At 39.7% G+C, this 21,164-nt stretch overlaps 2 protein-coding genes across 3 annotated transcripts in view; one reads left to right on the forward strand and one right to left on the reverse strand.

The window, feature by feature from the left end:
* The window catches only part of LOC123512531 (SH3 domain-binding glutamic acid-rich protein homolog), a 26,184-nt gene extending 10,442 nt beyond the window's left edge, over window positions 1–15,742 (forward strand). The window contains exons 2-6 of one of the 2 annotated variants that reach the window (XM_045268949.1): window positions 3,484–3,669; window positions 5,654–5,818; window positions 9,490–9,574; window positions 10,429–10,590; window positions 13,557–15,742. In XM_045268949.1, coding sequence (XP_045124884.1) covers window positions 3,484–3,669; window positions 5,654–5,818; window positions 9,490–9,574; window positions 10,429–10,590; window positions 13,557–13,561 — 603 coding nt within the window. In that variant the 3' untranslated portion in view covers window positions 13,562–15,742. The remainder of the gene's footprint in view (window positions 1–3,483; window positions 3,670–5,653; window positions 5,819–9,489; window positions 9,575–10,428; window positions 10,591–13,556) is intronic. The other variant, XM_045268950.1, reaches the window with a different exon arrangement.
* A 398-nt stretch (window positions 15,743–16,140) lies between these two features.
* Window positions 16,141–21,058, reverse strand: LOC123512530 (probable U3 small nucleolar RNA-associated protein 11). Its single transcript, XM_045268948.1, has 7 exons — window positions 20,736–21,058; window positions 19,712–19,853; window positions 19,217–19,319; window positions 18,586–18,784; window positions 17,670–17,797; window positions 16,719–16,829; window positions 16,141–16,287 (listed from the first exon to the last, which is right to left on the reverse strand). The coding sequence occupies exons 2-7, from the start codon at window positions 19,828–19,830 to the stop codon at window positions 16,189–16,191; spliced, it is 759 nt and encodes a 252-aa protein (XP_045124883.1). The 5' UTR covers window positions 19,831–19,853; window positions 20,736–21,058; the 3' UTR covers window positions 16,141–16,188.
* Window positions 21,059–21,164: the final 106 nt, after the last annotated feature.

Below are 21,164 nucleotides of genomic sequence, written 5' to 3' on the forward strand. Positions count from 1 at the left end.
ACTACTACTACTACTACTACTACTGTTACTGTTACTGCAAATATATAACACTGTATGCAACTAAAGAAGATATATCATTTTCATCACTGTTTCATCTCTCTCTCTCTCTCTCTCTCTCTCTCTCTCTCTCTCTCTCTCTCTCTCTCTCTCTCTCTCTCTCAGATGGTCTTAAAGCACTTTCACATCTCTTTCCTCACCTTTCCTTACTCATGATGATAGTGATGGTAATATGATAGTGATGGTGATGATGGTGGTAGTGGTGGTGATGATGATGATGATGATGGTGATAGTGGTGGTGATGATGATGATAGTGGTGGTGGTGGTGATGATAGTGATGGTGGTAGTGGTGGTGGTGATGATGATGATGATAGTGATGGTGGTGGTGGTGATGATAGTTTAGCCTCCCCTCATTCATCCAGGTATTGATTAAGACATGTGTCAGTGTCAGGTAAACTCAATTTTTCACCTTGTCATTCTAAAGCTCATAGTCGGTCTTATTTTTATTCATTTATGTATTTTTTATTTATTTTCTTTACTAATTGGACACTATCTTTTTTTTTCTTTTGACTTATTTTTCTCTTATTTTCTATTCTAATTATTTTTCACTGTCAAATATTAATCTCTTCAGTACCAGGATGCATTTTCATATTGATTCTGGTTACTATTTGGTGATTTTATACAGCTTCAGACACTTATGTGGGGGATTAAAATAGTAAAGACCCTGGCCATTAATCCTCTGACCTTCATAGACCCTTCCTAATGTAAATAAAATCGTCTAATCACACTCAAAAATTAAGGTAAAAATGCGTCTCCATGTCAAAGGAATTCACTGTCATTGTCTTTAATTAATCTTTCTATTTCTATTTCCTGTCGTCATTGACCTTGCTTGCTTCCCCTTTCTAGGTCAGACATTTCAGTGCCAAGTCAATCTTATTCTTTTTTTTTTCTGTTTATTTTAGTCTTTCTCCTCTCCCTCCTCTCTCTCTCTCTCTCTCTCAGTTTGTACAGGTCAAGAAGAACAAGCATTTTATGCAAAGTCATTCATATCATCCATTCATTCTGTGCTTCTCTCTTATCCACCTTCCTACTTATTATATATCAAGTTTTTTCTCTCTTTCTCTTCCTCATATCTAGTTTCTTTCAGCATTCTTCTCTCTTTCTCTCACCTACCCATGCTTTTACTCTTTCCACTTTCCTGCTTCTTATATATCTAGTTTTTTTTTTCTCTCTCTCTTTCTCGTTCTCTCTTTCTTATATCCAGTTTCCTTCCTCATTCTCCTCTCCTCCTTTCACCTACCCACTCTTTTACTCCTTTGCTCTTAGTGTCAGTCTAATGTCTTTTTGTTAAGCTCTAGTGGAAGTTATTGGGGTTTTTAAGTGTTTCTCCTGGTTTACTGGTGTGTGCTTGAGGTTACAGTGGAAGTTATTGGGGTTTTCAAGGGTGCTTCTCCAGGCTTCAGTAGAAGTAATTGGTGTTTACTAGAGTGTGTTTTTGGTTACATTAGAAGTTGTTAGGGTTTTTAAGGGTGTTTCCCATGGTTGTGGTTACAGTAGTATTCATTTGGGTTTTCAAGGTGTTTTTGTTGTTGTAGCGGAAGTTTTAGAGTTTTCAAGGAGGCTTTTCAGGGTTACAGTAGAAGTTATTGGGTTTTTCAAAGGTGTTCTCAGAATTACCTAAAATGGTTACAGTGGAAGTTATTGGGGGTCGTCAAGGGCATTTTCAGTGTTCTCTTGAGTGTGTTTGTGGTTATAGTAGAAGTTATTGGGGTCTTCAAGGATGTTTCTCTGGGTTACAGTAGAAGTTATTAAGGTTTTCAAGGGTGTTTTTGTGGTTGTAGAAGTAATTAGAAGTTTCAAGAGCATTTTTGTGGTTGTAGTGGACATTTCTGGGTTTTTTGGGATGATGTTTGTGTTGCAGTGGAAGTGATTAGGGTTTCCAAGGGTACTTTAGGGTCATATTGGAAGTTTTTTGTGGTTTTGGGGTTATAGTTAAATTTATTGGTATGTTTAAGGGTGTTTTTTTGGGGTTGTAGTTGAAGTTATTAAGGTTTTCAATGATGTTTCTATGATTTTATTGTCAGGTTAACCAATGTTCTGTAGAGTGAATTGAAGATGATCTGTGGAGAATAATAATTTTGTAACATTTAAAAACGTTCTTGACAAGAGAATGGCTAAGGTTGCAAGTCTCTCTCTCTCTCTCTCTCTCTCTCTCTCTCTCTCTCTCTCTCTCTCTCTCTCTCTCTCTCTCTCTCTCTCTCTCTCTCTCTCTCTCTCTCTCTCTCTCTCTCTCTCTCTCTCTCTCTCTCTCTCTCTCTCTCTCTCTCTCTCTCTCTCTCTCTCTCTCTCTCTCTCTCTCTCTCTCTCTCTCTCTCTCTCTCTCTCTCTCTCTCTCTCTCTCTCTCTCTCTCTCTCTCTCTCTCTCTCTCTCTCTCTCTCTCTCTCTCTCTCTCTCTCTCTCTCTCTCTCTCTCTCTCTCTCTCTCTCTCTCTCTCTCTCTCTCTCTCTCTCTCTCTCTCTCTCTCTCTCTCTCTCTCTCTCTCTCTCTCTCTCTCTCTCTCTCTCTCTCTCTCTCTCTCTCTCTCTCTCTCTCTCTCTCTCTCTCTCTCTCTCTCTCTCTCTCTCTCTCTCTCTTGCTTCAGGTTGTGACAGTCCAATAATTTTATACATTCTTCCTTTGCTAATTTTTGTTGTTATTGGTTTATTTCATTATTTCTTTTCCTTACTCTATGTTCTGTTAAAAAAAGTACAGAAGGTATTTTTTTTATGAGGGTGTGGGCTTCATAGTACTGGGGCTTATGTCATTAATATAGATGAGTGGCAGACTATGGACATTTCCTATAGATGGTTCTGATCCCCTTGTACGCTTGGTCTGTGGTAGAGCTTATAAAGGTTTTCAAGGGCTTCTGGTGTTGTAGTGGAAACTTGTGGGTTTTCAAGAGTTTGATATGGTTATAGGGGAAGTTATTGGGGTTTTCAAGGGTGTTTCTGATGTTGGTAGAAAACTTAGGGGTGTTTCAAGAGTGTGATGTGGTTATTAGGGGAAATTATTGGGGTTTTCAAGGGTGTTTTTGATGTCAGGGAAAAATTCAGGGGTACAAGAATGTGATGTTATAAGGGAAGTTACTGGGGTTTTTAAGGGTGTTTTGGGGGTTATAGTGTAAGTTATCAAGGTTCTCAAGGGTGTTTCTATGATTTTTTTGTGACATTTTAACCATTGTTCATATGACCTGAACTCATTTAAGAGGTTAATTTCAAAATATTTATTTCTGTCAGACCTGCTTGGGAACTGGCATCTAAGTGGACATTTTTGTTTTGTCGTTTTTGTTACCCTTGAACAAAATTTTCCCTCTTACATAAAATGAAAATTAACTGAGGATCTGATTAAATTTCTGTAGAGCCTGGTGAGAGAAGAACGTGTTTGAGATTAACTAGTACAAGTCTGTAAGTGAATGACCCTCCTTAAAAGACTCCTCTGTCTCTCAGGTGAAGAAGAACCAGCAGCGCACGGTGATGATTCTGGAGAGCAAGAACATTCCCTTCACCACCATCGACATCACAGACCCCGGCCAGGAGGACTCCAAGGAATACATGAATGAGAATGCCAAGCCCAAGGGGAACAACAAAGTGCCTGTCACCCCACAGATCTTCAACGAGGCGGAGTATTGCGGGGTGAGTGTGGCACGGAGCTCCATCAGTGTTTGACTTACGTATTTGTAAAGCCATTCCTTGATAATGTATTGTAGTTAGGCAACAGACACAGATAAGGAAAATCCATGAAATGTTAGTGTCCTCTCCTTAACTCTTTGACTGCATATGCAACAATTATCAGCAGTAAAAGCAATGAATGGATTTTTTAAGTATTTACAAGAAAAGAAGTGATAAAAAGAAGACATTTTTGCACTTCTTATCCAGTACAGTGTTTGGAGGTGGGTGTACAACAAGACGAGATATTTTACAGTGGTTTATAATTCAGGAAAGATGTGCCAAATAGCAGTGGAGGGACTAAGAACACTTCTGAGGCCCCAAACACTTATTGAATTCAAGAAAAAAACTACATTAATTTATCAATTAATTAAAAAAATGATAAATCCAAAGAAGGTCACCTCCCATTGCCTCCTCTTTTAATTTGATTCCTCCCAAGTCTCCAAAAGCTCAGTGAACTCAGGAGAACTGCATGTAGGTGGTGACAAACATTTTATCAGCTAACTAAAAAAGAAGGCAATAAACTCAAAGAAAGTCGTCTCTCATTGCTCCTTTTTTTTATTTGAATCTGTATTTGGCAGCGATCATGTCAAAGTGAAGCTGTGAGTGAGAGAGGACTGTATGTATTCACTTTCTCTCAATCTTTGAGTAGTATTTCTGTTTTATGATGCACTTTGATACAACATATACATACTACATACTAACTCTCTTGGACCTGCAAGGGGATTGGCAGCTAAGTGAGCCTTTTTTTATTTTGTATTGCCCTTGGCCAGCTTTCCCCTTGTACATAAAAAGATAAATAAATACAAGTACAACAACCTTCCACTTCAACTGCTGCTGTGAGACTGAGGCACGGGCAAAATGTGTGTGTGGGTGTGGTGCATGCTCACCACCACCACCACTACCACCACCCACACCCTCCCTCCCTCACCCCTCCTACCCTCACTCATTCTCCCATTGCTGTCACTACCACCACCCACACTCCCTCCCCAACCCTTCCAACCCCGACTCATTCCCCCATCGCTGCTGTTGCTGACCAATGGATCTGCCTCGTGTACTGACCCTTGCTCAATGAATCAGATGGACTGTTGCAAGTCATGTTATGTTTGGTAAATGCAAAATTCAGTATAACGGGTTTGGTCTACAGAGAATTCATTGTTAAATAAGAAAAATAAGGAAATTCACCCTTAAAAAAAATAATAAAATGAAAAAAAACTGACAACCATAAGAATCATGAACAACAAACAGCTACACAGGTCTGTGCACACACACACACACACACACACACACACACACACACACACACACACACACACACACACACACACACACACACACACACAAGTAAATAAGTTAAGATAAATGAATAGATTAATTAAAATCTACTAAATAAACCACAAAACAACTAGCCACACCAACAAAAATAAATGCATAAACCAAAAAGAATCTTAAATGGTAAAAGACTGTGTGTGCTTGTGTCCGATTGTCACAGGGGAAAAAAGAAAAATATTGAACTGATTGTGTTTAAATTTGTTTGTTGTGTCCCCCATGACCCAGGGAGTGACAGAGGCTGTGTCTGAACTACCTCCAACACAAAACTGTTAGATTATTCAGGCAAATCTGTCACCACAGCCCAATGCTTGATGATGGTGATGTATATTGTGACTGATTTTCTATGGTGATGCCAAGCGATTATTGTTAGCTTCGTTATTTGATGGTTTGGAAAGGTATAAATGGAGCATTCATTGTCAACTTGGAGCTGTGTGTGTGTGTGTGTGTGTGTGTGTGTGTGTGTGTGTGTGCTTGTATTTTTCATGGCTAAACCATTACAGTGATTGTGATGAAATTTGGTAGGAGGAAGCTCATTTATCAGGGCAACTCAAGGTCATTCTTTAAATAGAACAATAAAACAAACTGCATACCAAACAGTGACACTTTGATCCCTCCACAGGACTTTGATGATTTGGACATGGCAAACGAAAACGATGAATTGGGAGAGTTCCTGAGACTGACGGACGAGGAGAAGAAGAGAATCAAGATTGGCATCACTGGCATCCTTCCCGAGGAGCGCGCCAAACAGCAGATGACCAATGGGGTGACGGCCGCAGGAAGGGAGGTAGGGGTGCACTAGCCTTGCCCCCACCCACCTTATGACGCTGCAAACCACTGTGTTGTCCCCGCTGGCTGGCTGCTGTGGCCTCGTGTGTGTTTGTGATGTGTGTGGGATGGGTGTGTTTGAAAGAAGGAATGTGAATTGTGTGTGTGTGTGTGTGTGTGTGTGTGTGTGTGTGTGTGTGTGTGTGTAATTGTGATTGTTTGAAAAGAGAATAAATGTGGATGGAGCAAATTGTGTGTATATGTGATATTTTTTTTCTTTCTTTTTATGTCAAAGAGTCAAAGACAACCAAAATTTGCCATAAGAAAAAGGCACAATGGAATGTTGGTTCTCATGCAAAATTGAAACCAGAAGATAAGTGAAGATAGAGAAAGGGACAAATGATTGGGAATTCTGGTTAACTTTTTCATTAGAGAGCTGGACAGAATAAGGAGAGAATGTGTGTGTGTGTGTGTGTGTGTGTGTGTGTGTGTGCAGCCAAAGCCTAGCGGGACACGGTGTTGCTGGCTCGCACTCGGAAGGAACTTTTCATCATCGAAGTGTCACAATAATGCTTCTGTGCTTCAATGCAAAAAGGCTGTGTGCTTCCTTCCTCTCCAATGTATGTGCGTGTGTGCATCTGCCTAACTACCCGTGTACGCGTCTGTCTAACCATGTATGCATATGTCTGACCGCTCATGTGCGTCGCGTGGGGCAAGACAGTGTTGTGTACGTGTGTCACTCAAAGTTATTGGTTAGACTGTGTTCAATAATGTGCTGTGTCACTCGTCATGCCTCTCACTTACTCACTTCTCCCCCTCCCTCCCTTGCTCTCTCTCTCTCTCTCTCTCTCTCTCTCTCTCTCTCTCTCTCTCTCTCTCTCTCTCTCTCTCTCTCTCTCTCTCTCTCTCTCTCTCTCTCTCTCTCTCTCTCTTATCTTTTACACATTAATTGTTCTTCTCTTGTTCATTTGTTCTCATTGGTTGGGTTCCTTTTTCATTAATTCCTTTCCTTTTTTTTTAGTAGTTCTTTTTCCTGTTATTCTTTTCCTTTCTCTTTCTTAGCCTCATTTTATTATTTTCCTCTTCCTTCTTGATTTTTTTCCCGGTTCTTCATTATTTTTTTCCCTTCCTCATTATTTTTTTTCCTTTCTCTTTGTAAATTTTCTTTTCCTACTTATTTCTCTTCCATTCTCTTTTATTGATTCTTTTCCTTTTCTTCATTAATTATTTTCCTTCATCTATTGATAATCTTCCTCTCTCTCTCTTATTAATTCTTTACTTTCTCTCATTAATTATTTTCCTTCCTCATACTTCTCCTTTCTTTCAGTTCTTTTTCCTTTCAACTTTTCCTTTCTTTTCATTCCTTTCCTTTCACTGTTTTCCTTCCCTTTGCACATTGATAACCAATTTTCCCACCACACACAGCTTCCTTTCATTCCACAACCCCCTTTCCTTTACAAACTAGCTGCCCATTACATCCCTTTTCTCAACCTACAGTGCTACATCTATAGTGAACAAAGTCAAATGTAGTTCTGGATAGTTACATATATATAGTCTATTTAACAAGTCCATGGCTCAAAAGATAAGAAAACATATTGGTTCTGAGTAGGTTAGAAATATCACTTTTAAAATAGACATTATGCATACGGTAATGTCAAGTCTTGGTTAGTATGTTAGTCAGTCTGTTAAGTATTGTAAAAGGTTAGTTGGATACTTCACTCAAAGCAGGACCTCAGATGACCACTTGGTATGTCTGACAGTTTGATGTGTTTAACAGTTTTTTATTTATTTATTTTTTATTTTTTTATTCATATTTATATTTTGTTACCTTTTTCCGTTCTCTCGTGTCCGTTACTGTCCAAATTTCCTGAGTTTTTATGTCTAGTCCCTGTGTTGGCCGCCGCCGCTGCCTCCGCCTCTGCTGTGCTGTGCTGTGCTGGTCGGTCCTGCTCTGAGCTTCTTTTTCCAGTGTTTAGTGACTTTATTACTACTTTTATCATTGCTAAGGAGTGACTGACCCACACTGCTCCTGGCTGTGTCTTGGGATTGGTTACTCTCACCATATCTGTCTTACTTGGTGGCTGAATCCTGCCTCATGTGCTGATAGCCAATGATCAATGCCCATTCTATGTACCAGCCAATGAGAGGGCTAGTTGAGGGGTTCATGGCCAATCAGAGGATGGGTCAGGGTTTGTCATGTCCTGCCTCATACACTGATAGCCTTTGAAAAGTGTACCTCTCATGTACCAGCCAATGAGAGGGTTAGTTGAGGGGACTTTGACCAATCAGAGGATGGGTGTTGCTTTGTCAAGTCACAAGGACAGACTGTTAGTTGTTAAGGTCACCCACCACCTGCTTAGCAAATGTAGTGATTCACTTTGTCTCTGAAATCTACATGACTTGAATTCTTTTTCCACATTTTCTCTCTATAGCTCTGTGTAGAAGTATTTTGCATGTATTTATTCTTGTATTGAGATAATTTATAATAAAACCGTATCTCTAGAAAACTGGATTAACACTTGCTGCGTACGGTCAGTCTTTTTGAGATGGTTGACAACAGGAGTCAGTCTCTAGGTACTACTATTAACACTTCTGTAGACTAATGCAGTACTAATTGTGCTAAGGAGTAGTATTAACATCATGCAACTCTTACCACACAGTTACCATGTTTAATGTTTTGACCTGATGGTATTTCAGTAACCTGTGTTGACCTGTATTCTTTCGGCTCCTAAAAAGTCGTTAAATTGTTGATACTATGCCATAACCTTGTCACAGGAAATTGTTTCATAAATGACACTCTTGAAAGTTCCATTGTTTGTCTAAGTCATTTGTGTTTGGGTCAGTGGTTGAGTGTTTCCGTGTTCCGTATCAATCATGTGTCACACCTGATATCAAAACCGAGGCTTGTGAAGACTCGCTGTTCTTCCCAAAAGATTTTTTAAACCTTGACAGAGAAAAATAATGAGAAATACTATCCATTGGCTGTTTGGAATTTTAAGACTAACCCTCCCATCCAAAGTACTTTGACACTGGAAAGCAACCCAGTAACCCGGTGTGTGCCTCCAACTGAGTGCAGGTAAGCCAAGCCAGTCACTCTGTTCTCACTCCTCACTTCACACATCGACCACTCTTCTCACCTCACCACTCATCACCAACTCACTTGCCTACAATAAATATGATCAGTGACACCTCTTCTGTGATGTCTGAAGATCCATGGAAGAAGTCCTGATGTTTTATTGTTCTGCTAGTGAAGTGGAGATGAGATATGTGAGGCAAGAGGAAGTGTGTGTGTGTGTGTGTGTGTCTAGGAGAGTCCTGCATGTCCCCCTTTACCTTGATAACCTAGAACCATGCAGTAGATAACTAACTTAGTACTAATCCTGGTGGTGACTCATGTCTGGGAGGAATGGTCAGGGTAGCAAGTACTGTCTGTGTGTCTATGTACTGTGTATAAAAAGAAAATGAATTCAATCTAAGCCAAGAGATAGGAAGGCAATGGAATAGTCACAGCAGTCAGATTAAGTGTCAAGACACTTTAGAGCTTTAGAGTAGATGTTTAGATGGCGATGTAGGTGAAAATAGGTAAATAGGTAGGCATGCTTTGTACAGGGACTGCCAGGTGTATGCTTCCCTTATGCACGTGTGGTGGCTAGGAACTGTGATCTAATTGTGTCTCACCCCTCGTGGCAGAACGAAGAGCAGAATGAGGAGCAGAATGCAGTGACTGGGGACCACGATGGGGAGGCAGACGCCACGCCAGAGGCAGCACATGATGGTGAGTGGCTTGGAGGTGAAGGGACGACTTATCTTGATGTGTTATGTAGATGTACTTTTCTCTGTTTACACCATACTTTTCCTGAGCTACTGGGGAGGTTATTCTTGTTAAGGCTGCATTTTTTTTTATTATTATTATTGCTCTGTTTTTTATTGGTTAATTTTTTTTTACCTTGTACATTCTGTCTACAAATATTTACTTTTATTAACATGATTTTCCTTGTTCACACCATACTTTACCTGATTTAATGGTGTGGCTATCTTATTAGGACTGTATTTATCTTGTTATTGTTCTCTTTTTCATTTGCAGGTCATTATTTTCCTCATATATTCTCCTGATAAATATAGATATACTTTTACTGGTATGATTTTCGTTGTTCACGTGGTACTCTTCTCGGGTTACTGGTGTAGTTATCCTTATCAGGGCTGTTTTTTTTTTTTTTTTTTTTTTTTTTTTTTTCTTTTCTTTTCTTTTCTATAACATGTTGTCTTGTTATTGTTCTCTTCAGTGTGCAATTCATTATTTAACCTCATACATTCTCCCTATGACTTCAATACATCACTCTTCTGTTCAACTTATCATCTTGGTGCTTGTTATGTTATCACACTTCCAGAAAATGAATGATAGGTTATATATCAGTGTATTATCATTATTCTCAGCTTTTACTTGTTCACTACAGTTTAAATCCTTCCCTTACCTTGTATTTCAATCCCCACACAACTTGCAAAATATACAGCAGCCATACAAGCAAGGATTACTGACAGGATTTCCTTATTGTTCAACTCTTACTCTGAAAACACATTCCCTTATTCCCTCACCTTCCATTCACCCTCCCGACCTTCCACCTGCACCAGCCGAAGGAGAGAGTGCAGTGGTGGATGGTCTAGAGGAGGCTGCGGAAGGAGGGGTTGGAGAGGAGGCAGGAGCAGCAGTGTGGCCGGAGGAGGAGCAGGATCCCTTTGCTGCACCCAAGGAAGAAAACCTGACTGAAACACACATAGAAGATGAGGCTGAAGGTAGTGGTGGAGAGCAGCACTACTTAACTAACACACTGCCAGCTATTCATATCTTTGTCTCCTTATGTAGTGGTAACCCAGAGTCAGTTCTTTAATGATTTGGCTTGTTTTTACAGCACACCTAGTGACTTAGAGGGTGAAGCTAAAGGTAGTGAGTCATAGAGAGAAGTACTACCTGGCTAACACATTTCTAGCTAGTTGTATTTCTAGTTCTAACACTTAGGAATCATTATACCCCAATAGGTCTTGGCTTGCTCTCATAGTACCGGTTTGTGAGTGAGTGAAGCAGGTATCTTAACCTCCTCAGTACTGTGACACATTTTCATATTCTGCTTACTGTTTAGCGATTTTATACACCTTCAGAAACTTATGTTGGAATGTAAATATTGAAGACTCTGAATAGTAATCTTCTCACCTCCATAGACCCTTCCTAAAGTAAATAAAATTGTCTAATCATACACAAAACTCATGGTAAAAAAGTGTCCCAGTACTGGAGTTAAAAGCATTAAATCTCTAAGGCTTGGGGGTAGTGGTACCTAACACTCATAGTCTGCTTGTTTACAGGTGGGTGGTCAGTGGTGTGGGAGTGAAGTTTATTTGGCAGTGTATTAATCCTTAGTCCAGATGATATCCTGAAATTTTATTAAACCATACACTGTGATATGCAACCACTCCCATTCCTATTAGTATTTGAGGAATAGTTACAGACATATACAAGAAAGAGAAAGGAGCAAAAGGATAGACCTTCTGTTGTACAGTCTGTACCGTGCTGTAACAAATCTTTACAGGCATCTATAAGAAATAAGGGAATAAAAGGATAGGTTTTATTTACATGTAGCTGGTAGAGTATTTAAAACAAAAAAGAAAAGTCACTGATTCGTGATATTTGTGATGAAAGAAGAATGTAGCAGATGGCAGTGAAGAAGTTAATATGGTTTGTTGTAACTTGAAACTTCATGAATTTATAGTTTTTAACCCTTAAATTGTACTAGATGGATCATATAACTCACCGGTTTTAACTTAAGAGAACAGACATAAAATTTTGCAAAATCATATAATCTCAACACAAATAAGAATGCAAAACAGTCACTGGACTCTAACCCTCTGAGATTATCACTGCTTTCTCTACTATTACTACTGTAGTACTATTACAAGGAAACATGTGATGAGTTTGTGACACGCTGCTTTCCTATTGTTACTGTTCTTTTAGTTCTCCAGGTTGAGGTAGCTTGGGTATTATGTCAGCCTGTAGTGTGAATGATGCATAGCTAGATGAATAACTGATTTGTTTATTTATTAACTGCAGGATTGCCCCTGACCAAACTTGGGGCCCAAAGCAAAATTTTACTTGGAGTCACCTTTTTCCCCTTCCCAAATGTATCATAAGTGCAAAATGACTGTATGACAACATGCTGTTTAACTTGACAGCCTTTATTAGCAGTAACAAATGCACTTTTATCTGTAAGAAGTACACTAGTGGCTCTATGAATGTCTTCCAGTGCACCTTCTGATTGGTGAGGTATCAAGTGCTGTCCATCACTGCAGCGATGCATGTGTGGTCAGTTAACAGGCCTCTTTCCTCTCCCTCCTTGAGCTGATTTAATGTTCAATGTGCATCTCACAGTAGCATTTATATATGTGAAATGGATGTGCACATGCACCACCACAAATGCCTCCCCTTGTGCAAAATGTGGTCCCTGGCAAGATGAGGGCCTACACAGTGCATGTTCTGCTTTTATGGAGGGGAGCAGCCCTATTTTATCTCTTCATAGCAGCTTATTAATTGATCTTGTTTGTTTTCTCTTCAGCATTTTAACAGCTGTATATCTTTTTTTCTCTCCTTAGCAGCACATTAATGGGTCCGGTTTATTTTGCCTTCTAAGCAACATTAACAGCTGTAATACTCTTCATGTAGCAACATATTAACAGGTCTTTTATATTCTTCTATCAGCAGCTACTTTTATGTTATTTACGGCAGCATATTAACCATAAAACAGTTGACTACCTGAGCATTGGCCAGATTGGTGGAATGCCTCAAACAAGTTCTTTCAGGATGTATTACAACCACAACTACTTTTCTTCTTCTAATTTGAGGAGTCTTAGCACAACTAACTCTATTATTGATTATTTTCCCACTCGGCAGCCTTCACACAATTAACTCAGCAATTTAGACCAGTGTCTTTTTCAAGATGTATTAGAGGTATGATGATTTATAATGTTTTTCATTTTAGCATCCATAGCACAATTAACCCTACAATTAATTATCTTTTCCTTTCGGCAGCCTTCATACAATTAGATCTACAATTTAGACTAGTATCTTCATGCTGATCTAGTAGAAACATGATAATTCATTATTATTAATTTTTGTATCCTCACAAGAGCACAAGATATTACTCAAAATATTTACCTTGCACCATGAGAAAGAGATAAATTGACAGAACTATTGCAAACCTGCCTTAAAAACCCAAATTGGATAAATAAGAACACAAAACCCTTACTAAGATTTTCACCTTGCACTATGAAAATATTAAATTTGGCAGAAATATTACAAACCTTCCTTAAAAACCCTAATTAGAGTGACAAAGATTCAGACCCTTATCAGAATTCTCACCATGTTCTATAAAAAACTATTAGAATAAATATTTTTTTTCATGTAAAGAGGGGAAAGCTGGCCAAGAGCAACAGTATAAAAAAAAGGCCCAGTTCATTGCCAGTCTCCTTGCAGGTCCAAAAGAGTTAGCCGAAAGAAAGGGATAAAGGTCTTGACACCTCCCTCTTAAAAAAAGTGATCATAGGAAGTTGGAAATACAGAAGCACAAACTGATTAAAAACTCAAATCAAATACACAAGAACACAGAATTATCACATTACAGCATACCAACACATCAAATTGACTAATATATTACAAACCTTAAAAAAATAAGACACAAAGACCCTCAAAACTAACCAACACCTTTACCTCACAGCATAAGGGTGGAATGGGCCAAGGGAGACCAGCAACCAGCCAGCAGGGACACTTTAGAGAGGCTGACGTGAGGCTGGGGGCTGTCCGTTCTGTCTCCTCCACCTCCACCCTGCCTCCCAGCGTCCCCCTCGCCAAGCCGGTCTTCGCCTCCACCTTGACTCTCAGCACCACCACGGAGTCCTTGTTTGTGTTGCCTTAGGAGTGGTGATGGTGGTGGTGGTGGTGCAAGTCTCTCTTTGATTTGTAATGTTTTCTGTTTTGTTTTGCTTATTTGGTTCTGCCATTATAAGTAATACAATATGATTTCTTTTAGTTTTTGATGTATACTCTGGTTCATTTTCATTATTGTTTGGTTCTGTTTTCTCTGAGTTCTCATATAAGCAAAACAATGTACTTTTTTTATTTAGCTGGTTTTGTATCTGTCACAATTCAGTATGGAAGCAATACTGTTACATCTTTTCCTTCTCTTATTTTGCTCACTTCAGTTATAAGCAATATTGCTTTTTTTTTATCTTTAATTATTACTGTATTATGATTCTGTTACTTGTGTAGCCTCATTGATTTAGTTAGAAGTAATGCATATTTTTTGTATCTTGTATTCGTTCTTTTGAAGGAACGCTATGGAACACTTGTTAAAAAGGTTCACTTTGTTTTTTCTCCAAGTGTTTAGAGGTCACAGGAAAAAGGTCACTACAAACAAGAAGTTCACTGATCACTGCTGTGGATAAATATGTTCTACAACAGCAAAGGATGTCAAAGAGAGGACTTAGCCACCAGACCATCAGGAAGTGCTGTGCCTTGCTGTACCACCCCTGCATTGTAAATCAAGTCAAGCCATTGCAAGATTCAGCATGGCAATAATTCCTCTCGTCACCAAACTACTGCCTCCCCCCCTCCATTAAGGACTCACAACTTGGCACAGTCCCACATCCCACCTCACACTGTCTTCACTGGCTGACCCAATCCCCACCACTCTGCCATGCCACCCTATTCTCCCACTCATACAATTGGCCTTATCTTCATCTTCATCCCAGAACAGAAGCACAAGACAAAATCATCTTCCCTTGTACCTCCCTTTATCTTCACTTTATGTACGTCACTCCTCTCTATCCTCCAAAGAGTTCCGAGGAGTAAGAATGAGTTACCAGTGCTTCTACATGTGTCAGTACTGTGAAATGTGCTCTCTGTCAGTATTACAAGTATTACAACCTCTACTATCACCACCACTACCACCAGGAAGCTGCCTCTGCCTTGCTCCACGGCCTTGAGTGTTGGCAGGTGGCTGGGCACTCACCTAGTCCAGGCATTAGTTAGCTAGATACCCTGTGATGATGCCATTCCTAAGGGACATGCCCAGCCTTAGCTTAGTGCAACCACCAAGGTTTCTTCACACATGCACTCCCCCAGTGACCCCTCCCAACACTTTCCGTAGTCGAACACCATCCTCGCTGCCTCGGATGAAGCTTCAGAGTGTCACAAGTGCCTACAGAACACAGCTTTTATACTGCCTTGGATGGATGGTGCTCTGCTGTGGAAAGTTGATTGTCTTGGTGGGAGAGGGTCATGAAGGGATGGCTGTGTTTGCTGGTCTGATAAGTTCACGTTCTGCAAGTAGTGAGTTGTTCTGTACTTCATGACAACTTACTGAGAAGTGGCCGAGGATGTGATGCAGATGTCAGTTCATTGTTTAGTTCCTCAAGGCCACATGACTCAAAATGAACTCTCGCCAAGAAGCTTTCATTGCGACGTGGGGAAAGCAACACCCACCGTTCATGGGTATTATATGCTAATATATACACAGTATTAGGGCTTTACCAAGTTACAGCTTGAGGCTACAAGAAGCAAGAAAAGGAAAAAATTTTAAGCACAAGAGGAACTTTATGCATTAAAAAATTCTGATTATTTTTTTCCTGTCCATCAATTCTCGAGTTGAGTAATGAGCGGTGCAGGAACCATGGTTCATTGAGAGGGACTTTGTTATCGTTCTTTTTTGTTGCCTTAGTCCTTGCCGCTACCCAGAGGTGCCTCTGTGTTGGTGGTGAGGGCGGCGGGCATTGTTGTGTGCGAGTGGTACAGGTGTTGTGTGTGTGGCCGCCTTAGCTACCCATCTGGGAGCTAAGGTGTCCACTGTCCTCTGTGACAAGTGATTGTACCTGTTGTACTTTATAAATAAACATGAAAAATTAATGGTGTATATGTATAGGTGAACTCTGTGTATGTCTTCTCTTTGTGCTTTGTCAGGACAGGCCTGTTTGAGATTGGTGGCTTGGTATAGAGACACACATTGATTAATTGGTTCTATTTGTTTAGTGTGTGTGATAATTACAGCATATCTTTGTTTGAGAGGTAGATTTGAGCCAGTTGGTAATAGATGTAGTTATGCAGGTAGTATTCTCTTTCAGTGTTTAGTATAATGACACATTCTTTTTGTACAAATATTTCCTAATGGTTTAATTTCATGGTAACCTATCTATTTATATACCAGTAACCAGGCCATCAATCCCACATGGAGTAATGAAAAAAAATTTCAAGACATGAAAAATTCTTCTCATTCCATTCCAGTGAACACAAGTGAAACAAACAAAAAGATAAAAATATATGTATTGAAAATTGGTACAATAATAATTCACACACTATTTTTTCCTGATCTGAGGCCACTTGTACACAGGAGCAGAGGTGCTGGTCCCCTCCTCCACCAGCTGTGGCTTGTCCCCTGACTTGGCTTTGTTATCCTGAGGGTGGTGGGCAGGTGAGAGGTGGATGTAGACGACAAATTAGACAGGTGGATGGAAGAGAAGGTAAAGTAGGCAGGTGTGGATAGATGGTGGAGGGTAAGTTGGACAGAGAGGAAAATGAAAGATGTGGTATATGAAAATAGGAGAGAAGTGGGTGGTGTAGAGATAAGTAGGAGAGGTGGACAGAAGGTGGAGGGTGGGGAAGATGGGACCACCTTGAGTTAGGTTGCATTTCAACAATTACCTATATAAATTTTGGAAAACATGAGTCACAAATATAAATGAGATTTTTTGTTGTATTTGAATGTTTATAAAAAAATGGGCAAAAGAATGGTAAGTTATTAAGAGAAATTTTCTTAAGACATACATAATTACATATAAAATAGGGTAAGTTATGTATCTGATTATTTACGGGAGGCGTCACTTACCATTAACTTCTTGCGCACTTCAAGCTTTTCCTGCATGATACGTAGCTTGTCCTCTCGCTCTATCCTCTGGGCAAGTTCCTTGTAAGCCTTCTTCTTGCTCTTGGACATGCTCTGAAACACAAATGAGAACATATAGGAACAACAGGAAGGGTTTTAACATACATTCATAATCAATTGTCAACAAATCACATACATTTCTACTGTTTTTGCTTTTTTTGCTACAATTTTTGGTCTTCTGATCAGGTGATAATCTAACAAGTCATAATATTAAAGAGACGGTAAAGAAATTAGTATATGCACATTATGTAACAATATTCACACCATACAAGATGTTCATTATTGAAAAACTGATAATTATGTACAAACTGAGACTATACTTTGAAGATGAGTAGGAGATTTTAAAAATTCTCAGAGTACAATTTGTCTGAGAACAAGTCAATGTGATAGCTTTTTTATGATGGGTTCTCAAAATAGAGTGGTAGATGAATGAAATGGACTTGGGAATCAGGTTGTTAGTGCTGAGTCATTATTTATTTATTTTTTTTTTAATTTATAACATGTACACTTTTTACGGGAATTTATGGGCTAAAGGGAATACTTTTGGGGTACCTCCTAACTCAAAGCCCACCCGCTAGGAAAACTGCTGCCCCAAGTGAGGAAGCCCAACCTACACTTGGACCATGGAGAGGATTTGAACCCGTGTGCTTGGAGACTCCTCGGACCCCAAAACAAATTTATGGATGAGAATGATAAATGGAAGTAACTAGGCATGTTTTATAGGGAGACTGTCACTTGTACGCCTGAGTGTTTCCTGCAGACTTCCTTATTCCATACTATGAAAAGACAATCAGAAAATAATAATAACAAGATTCACAAGACACAAACAGATTACTTGATTTCTGACCCAAAGAAGTAACATGAGTGTTTTATGTTGGGCAGGAAGTGTCTCACCTCGAAGACAGGAGTGTTTGTCAGCTGGTCAGGGAGGGAGGCCAACTGAGAGGAACGCAGGCGGTTGAAAGTTCGGCCAAGCAGTGCAGGATGGGTGTCTAGAAGCTTGGCGGCTGATGTCCTCTTGGCTATTACCCGGTGGAGGGAAGAGTTATAAGGTGTCTAGGAAATATGTACAGTTGTAGTGGGAGGAATGATAGTGATAGTTGTAATGGCCATGTGTGTGAGGCAGGGTGTCTAATAGTGGTAGTGATTGTAGTATCTATTGAAATTAAACTAGTATACAAAAGTCTAACCCAATCTTTACACACACACACACACACACACACACACACACACACACACACACACACACACACACACAGTGGTACCAATGATAAATTAATTCTCTATTATACTATCCTGTGTTTCATCACTACCCCTACCCATAACACACTACACTCAGTCGTATTAATGTAAAATCAGAAGAATTCAGAGGACAGCCACAAAGAAGGTACCAGAGGTGATAAACTTAGCCTATGAAAAAATATTGAAGAAAGTGGGACTGCCAATTTTGCAAGGTAGAATATAAAAAGATCTAATAATGATGTACAAAATAGTTAACCACATTGAAAAGATACAGACAAGACCTGGTGTTGCTGAAAGATTAAACTAGGCAGATGAGAGGGCATTCAAGCAAGATAAGGAAGAGTCAGTGTTTAAGGGGAAATCAAGAAGTATAGTTTTCCAGAAAGAATTGTGGATAAATATTTGGAATGGCTTGAGTGAGGATGTCATTACTGCAGCCAATGTACACATCTTTAAAGAAAAGTTAGATGAATATAGATATGGAGACAGGATATTAAGAGTCCTGCTCGAACCCTGTGATATACAACTAGGTAAATAGAAACACACACACACACACACACACACACACCTTCTTTCTCATCATCAACAAACAGGATATGAGTATTCTTGGGTTGTGTCTCCTCAACATCCAGTAAGTGCAGCTGAGCCTTAAGCTTGTCTATCTTTTTCTTCTCTACATTCCTGCGGTGTGTCACATAGACCAGGTCCTGCATCACATCCCCCACTGCCAGCTCCTCCTCCTTCACCTTCTCAAAGTGTACACCATCCTGAAAAAGGGAAAGGAATGAGAGAAATAGTCTGTGTTCAATGTGACACAATATTTCCTGCAGCAACTCAAGGCATAGAGAATTGAGGAAAATATGTAAAGTGAAGCATTATTTCATGTTTTGTCTTATTTGTGAGATAGAAAGACATGGATTGAGTGACTGAGTGAGGGAGTTCTGTGTAATATGGTGGTAAATTTCCTCCAGTAGCTCAAGGTACAGTTAATTTGAGAAAAATGCAAAGTTAAGGTTATAAGTAATTGTGAGTTATAGAGAGACAAGGAGTGAATAAGGATTTTGTCTGTTAAATACAACACTAGATTTCCTGCAGCATTTTTAGGTAAAGTTAATCAAGAGAATGGAAAGCAAGACATTATTTCAGGGATATTTACATAATTATAAGAGATAGAGAGACTCAGCCACATCAATATTCACCTTGAGGCCGCTGTTTATCATGTGGTAGTGGAACTCATCTGGGTTTTTGTTGAGAGCTCTCTTGCGTAGTGTTTCCAGAGCCGCCGCCTTCTGATTTTGGTCCCTGTGGTAGGCAGAACAGTAATTAATTCCTTGTATACATTCCTAAACACACAACTTGCCTTCCTCTCCTTCTTGACATTTTCTTCTATTTTTTTCTTTCTTTTTTCTCCCATTTCTTACTTTTCATCATCACCATTGTCTCTCTCTCTCTCTCTTTCTCTAGATGCTAAAAGGAATATTCAATAGAAACTACATTTTTTTCTCCTCCTCAACATTTTCCATTTTTTCTTTCTTTCTTCTCCCATTTCTTACTTTTTGTTATCACCATTGCCCCTTTCTCTCTCTCTCTCTAGATGCTAAAAGCAATATCCAATAGAAACCACATCAATTATAACAAAAGGGAAGAGTAGCTGAGTTTAAAATGAAAGAACCTTGACAATTAGCACCACTAACTTTGCTCTCTTGCGATAATCTTTCTTCTTCTCAAGGGGCCCCAGGTGGTTCCTCCCCAGTGGCTGGTGGCGCTCCTTGTGCACTCGCTGTGTCTTGTGGGCATTGCGTAGAGATGACATGGTGGCAAGTGACTGATAGAAGCCTGGCAGGGGAAGAAAATGGTAAGGTTTTAGCATGTCTTTATGTTGATTTCCTTGAGAGAGAGAGAGAGAGAGAGAGAGAGAGAGAGAGAGAGAGAGAGAGAGAGAGAGAGAGAGAGAGAGAGAGAGAGAGAGAGAGAGAGAGAGAGAGAGAGAGAGAGAGAGAGAGGTATTGTTAGTGTGTGTTAATATATAAAATAAAAAGATCATTAATAGGTATTGTCCTAGTAAAGTGGTCTCTCCAGCTTATCTTGTTTCCCAGCTCCCCCTCTGCAACTCTTTCACTTGGCTGACATGATGTGGGAATGAAAACAAGATAACCGAAAGTAACCTGACCCTAACTTAAACCTAACCTAGCTTACATAATCTAGTTGAGGTGACACATACTGCTGATACATCTTCAAAATCCTTTTGACGAATAAAGTGGTTAAGTTATGCTAGCTAAGTTAGGTTAAGTTAAAGTTAGGATTAGGTTAGTTTTGGCTATCATATTTTCTTTCCTATTTCATGTCTGCTGAGTGAAAGAGCTGTGAAGGGGGAGCAGGGAAACGAGGAGAGCTGGAGGACCATTATATTAGGACAATGCCCTTGAATATTAACTTTGAGAAAATGTAAAGGAAAAATGCATTTAATTTTGTTTATTTGTTAATTCCCATGTAAACGTCTCCATGTGATTAGAGAGAGAGAGAGAGAGAGAGAGAGAGAGAGAGAGAGAGAGAGAGAGAGAGAGAGAGAGAGAGAGAGAGAGAGAGAGAGAGAGAGAGAGAGAGTCACCACCAAGAATTCCCGAATGTTTTTCTGTGACCACTCAAGTCGAGCAGTAGGTGAGAATTTGCTCTACTTACCTGGCCTTGATAGAGTGACAGGTGGGGCGGGTGACTTACCTGGTCTCGGGCAGGGAGCTGGGCGTAGTGCAGCTCGATGAGAGGCGTGAACACTGTAGCAGGGAGTGTTCTGTAGTAGTATTGGACACCAGGAGGGCCAGCAGGGGACATGGGAGTGACGGGACAGATGGGAGTGGAGTGGGAGGGCCTCGTGTCAAGTCAGCTGGGTCAACCACGCTGCTCTGTTTACAAATGTGGTTTTCTGATATAACTCTTTTCCCCGCATTGGATTGAGTTAGTATTTCAGATATTGTAAATTAAATACTATATCTAAGGTATTATTAATTATTTTAAACCAAAGAATGATGGAGTTATTAGACTTGCTGATACTTGAAGACATTTACAAATCTGGAGAAAAAGATGAGTTTGGATTCATATAAAGAAGAACCGCAAAAATATATAAAAGAAAACAATATACACCACATTTCG

This window comes from Portunus trituberculatus, chromosome 34 (genome assembly GCF_017591435.1).
Source record: "Portunus trituberculatus isolate SZX2019 chromosome 34, ASM1759143v1, whole genome shotgun sequence".
Lineage (NCBI taxonomy): Eukaryota > Metazoa > Arthropoda > Malacostraca > Decapoda > Portunidae > Portunus > Portunus trituberculatus.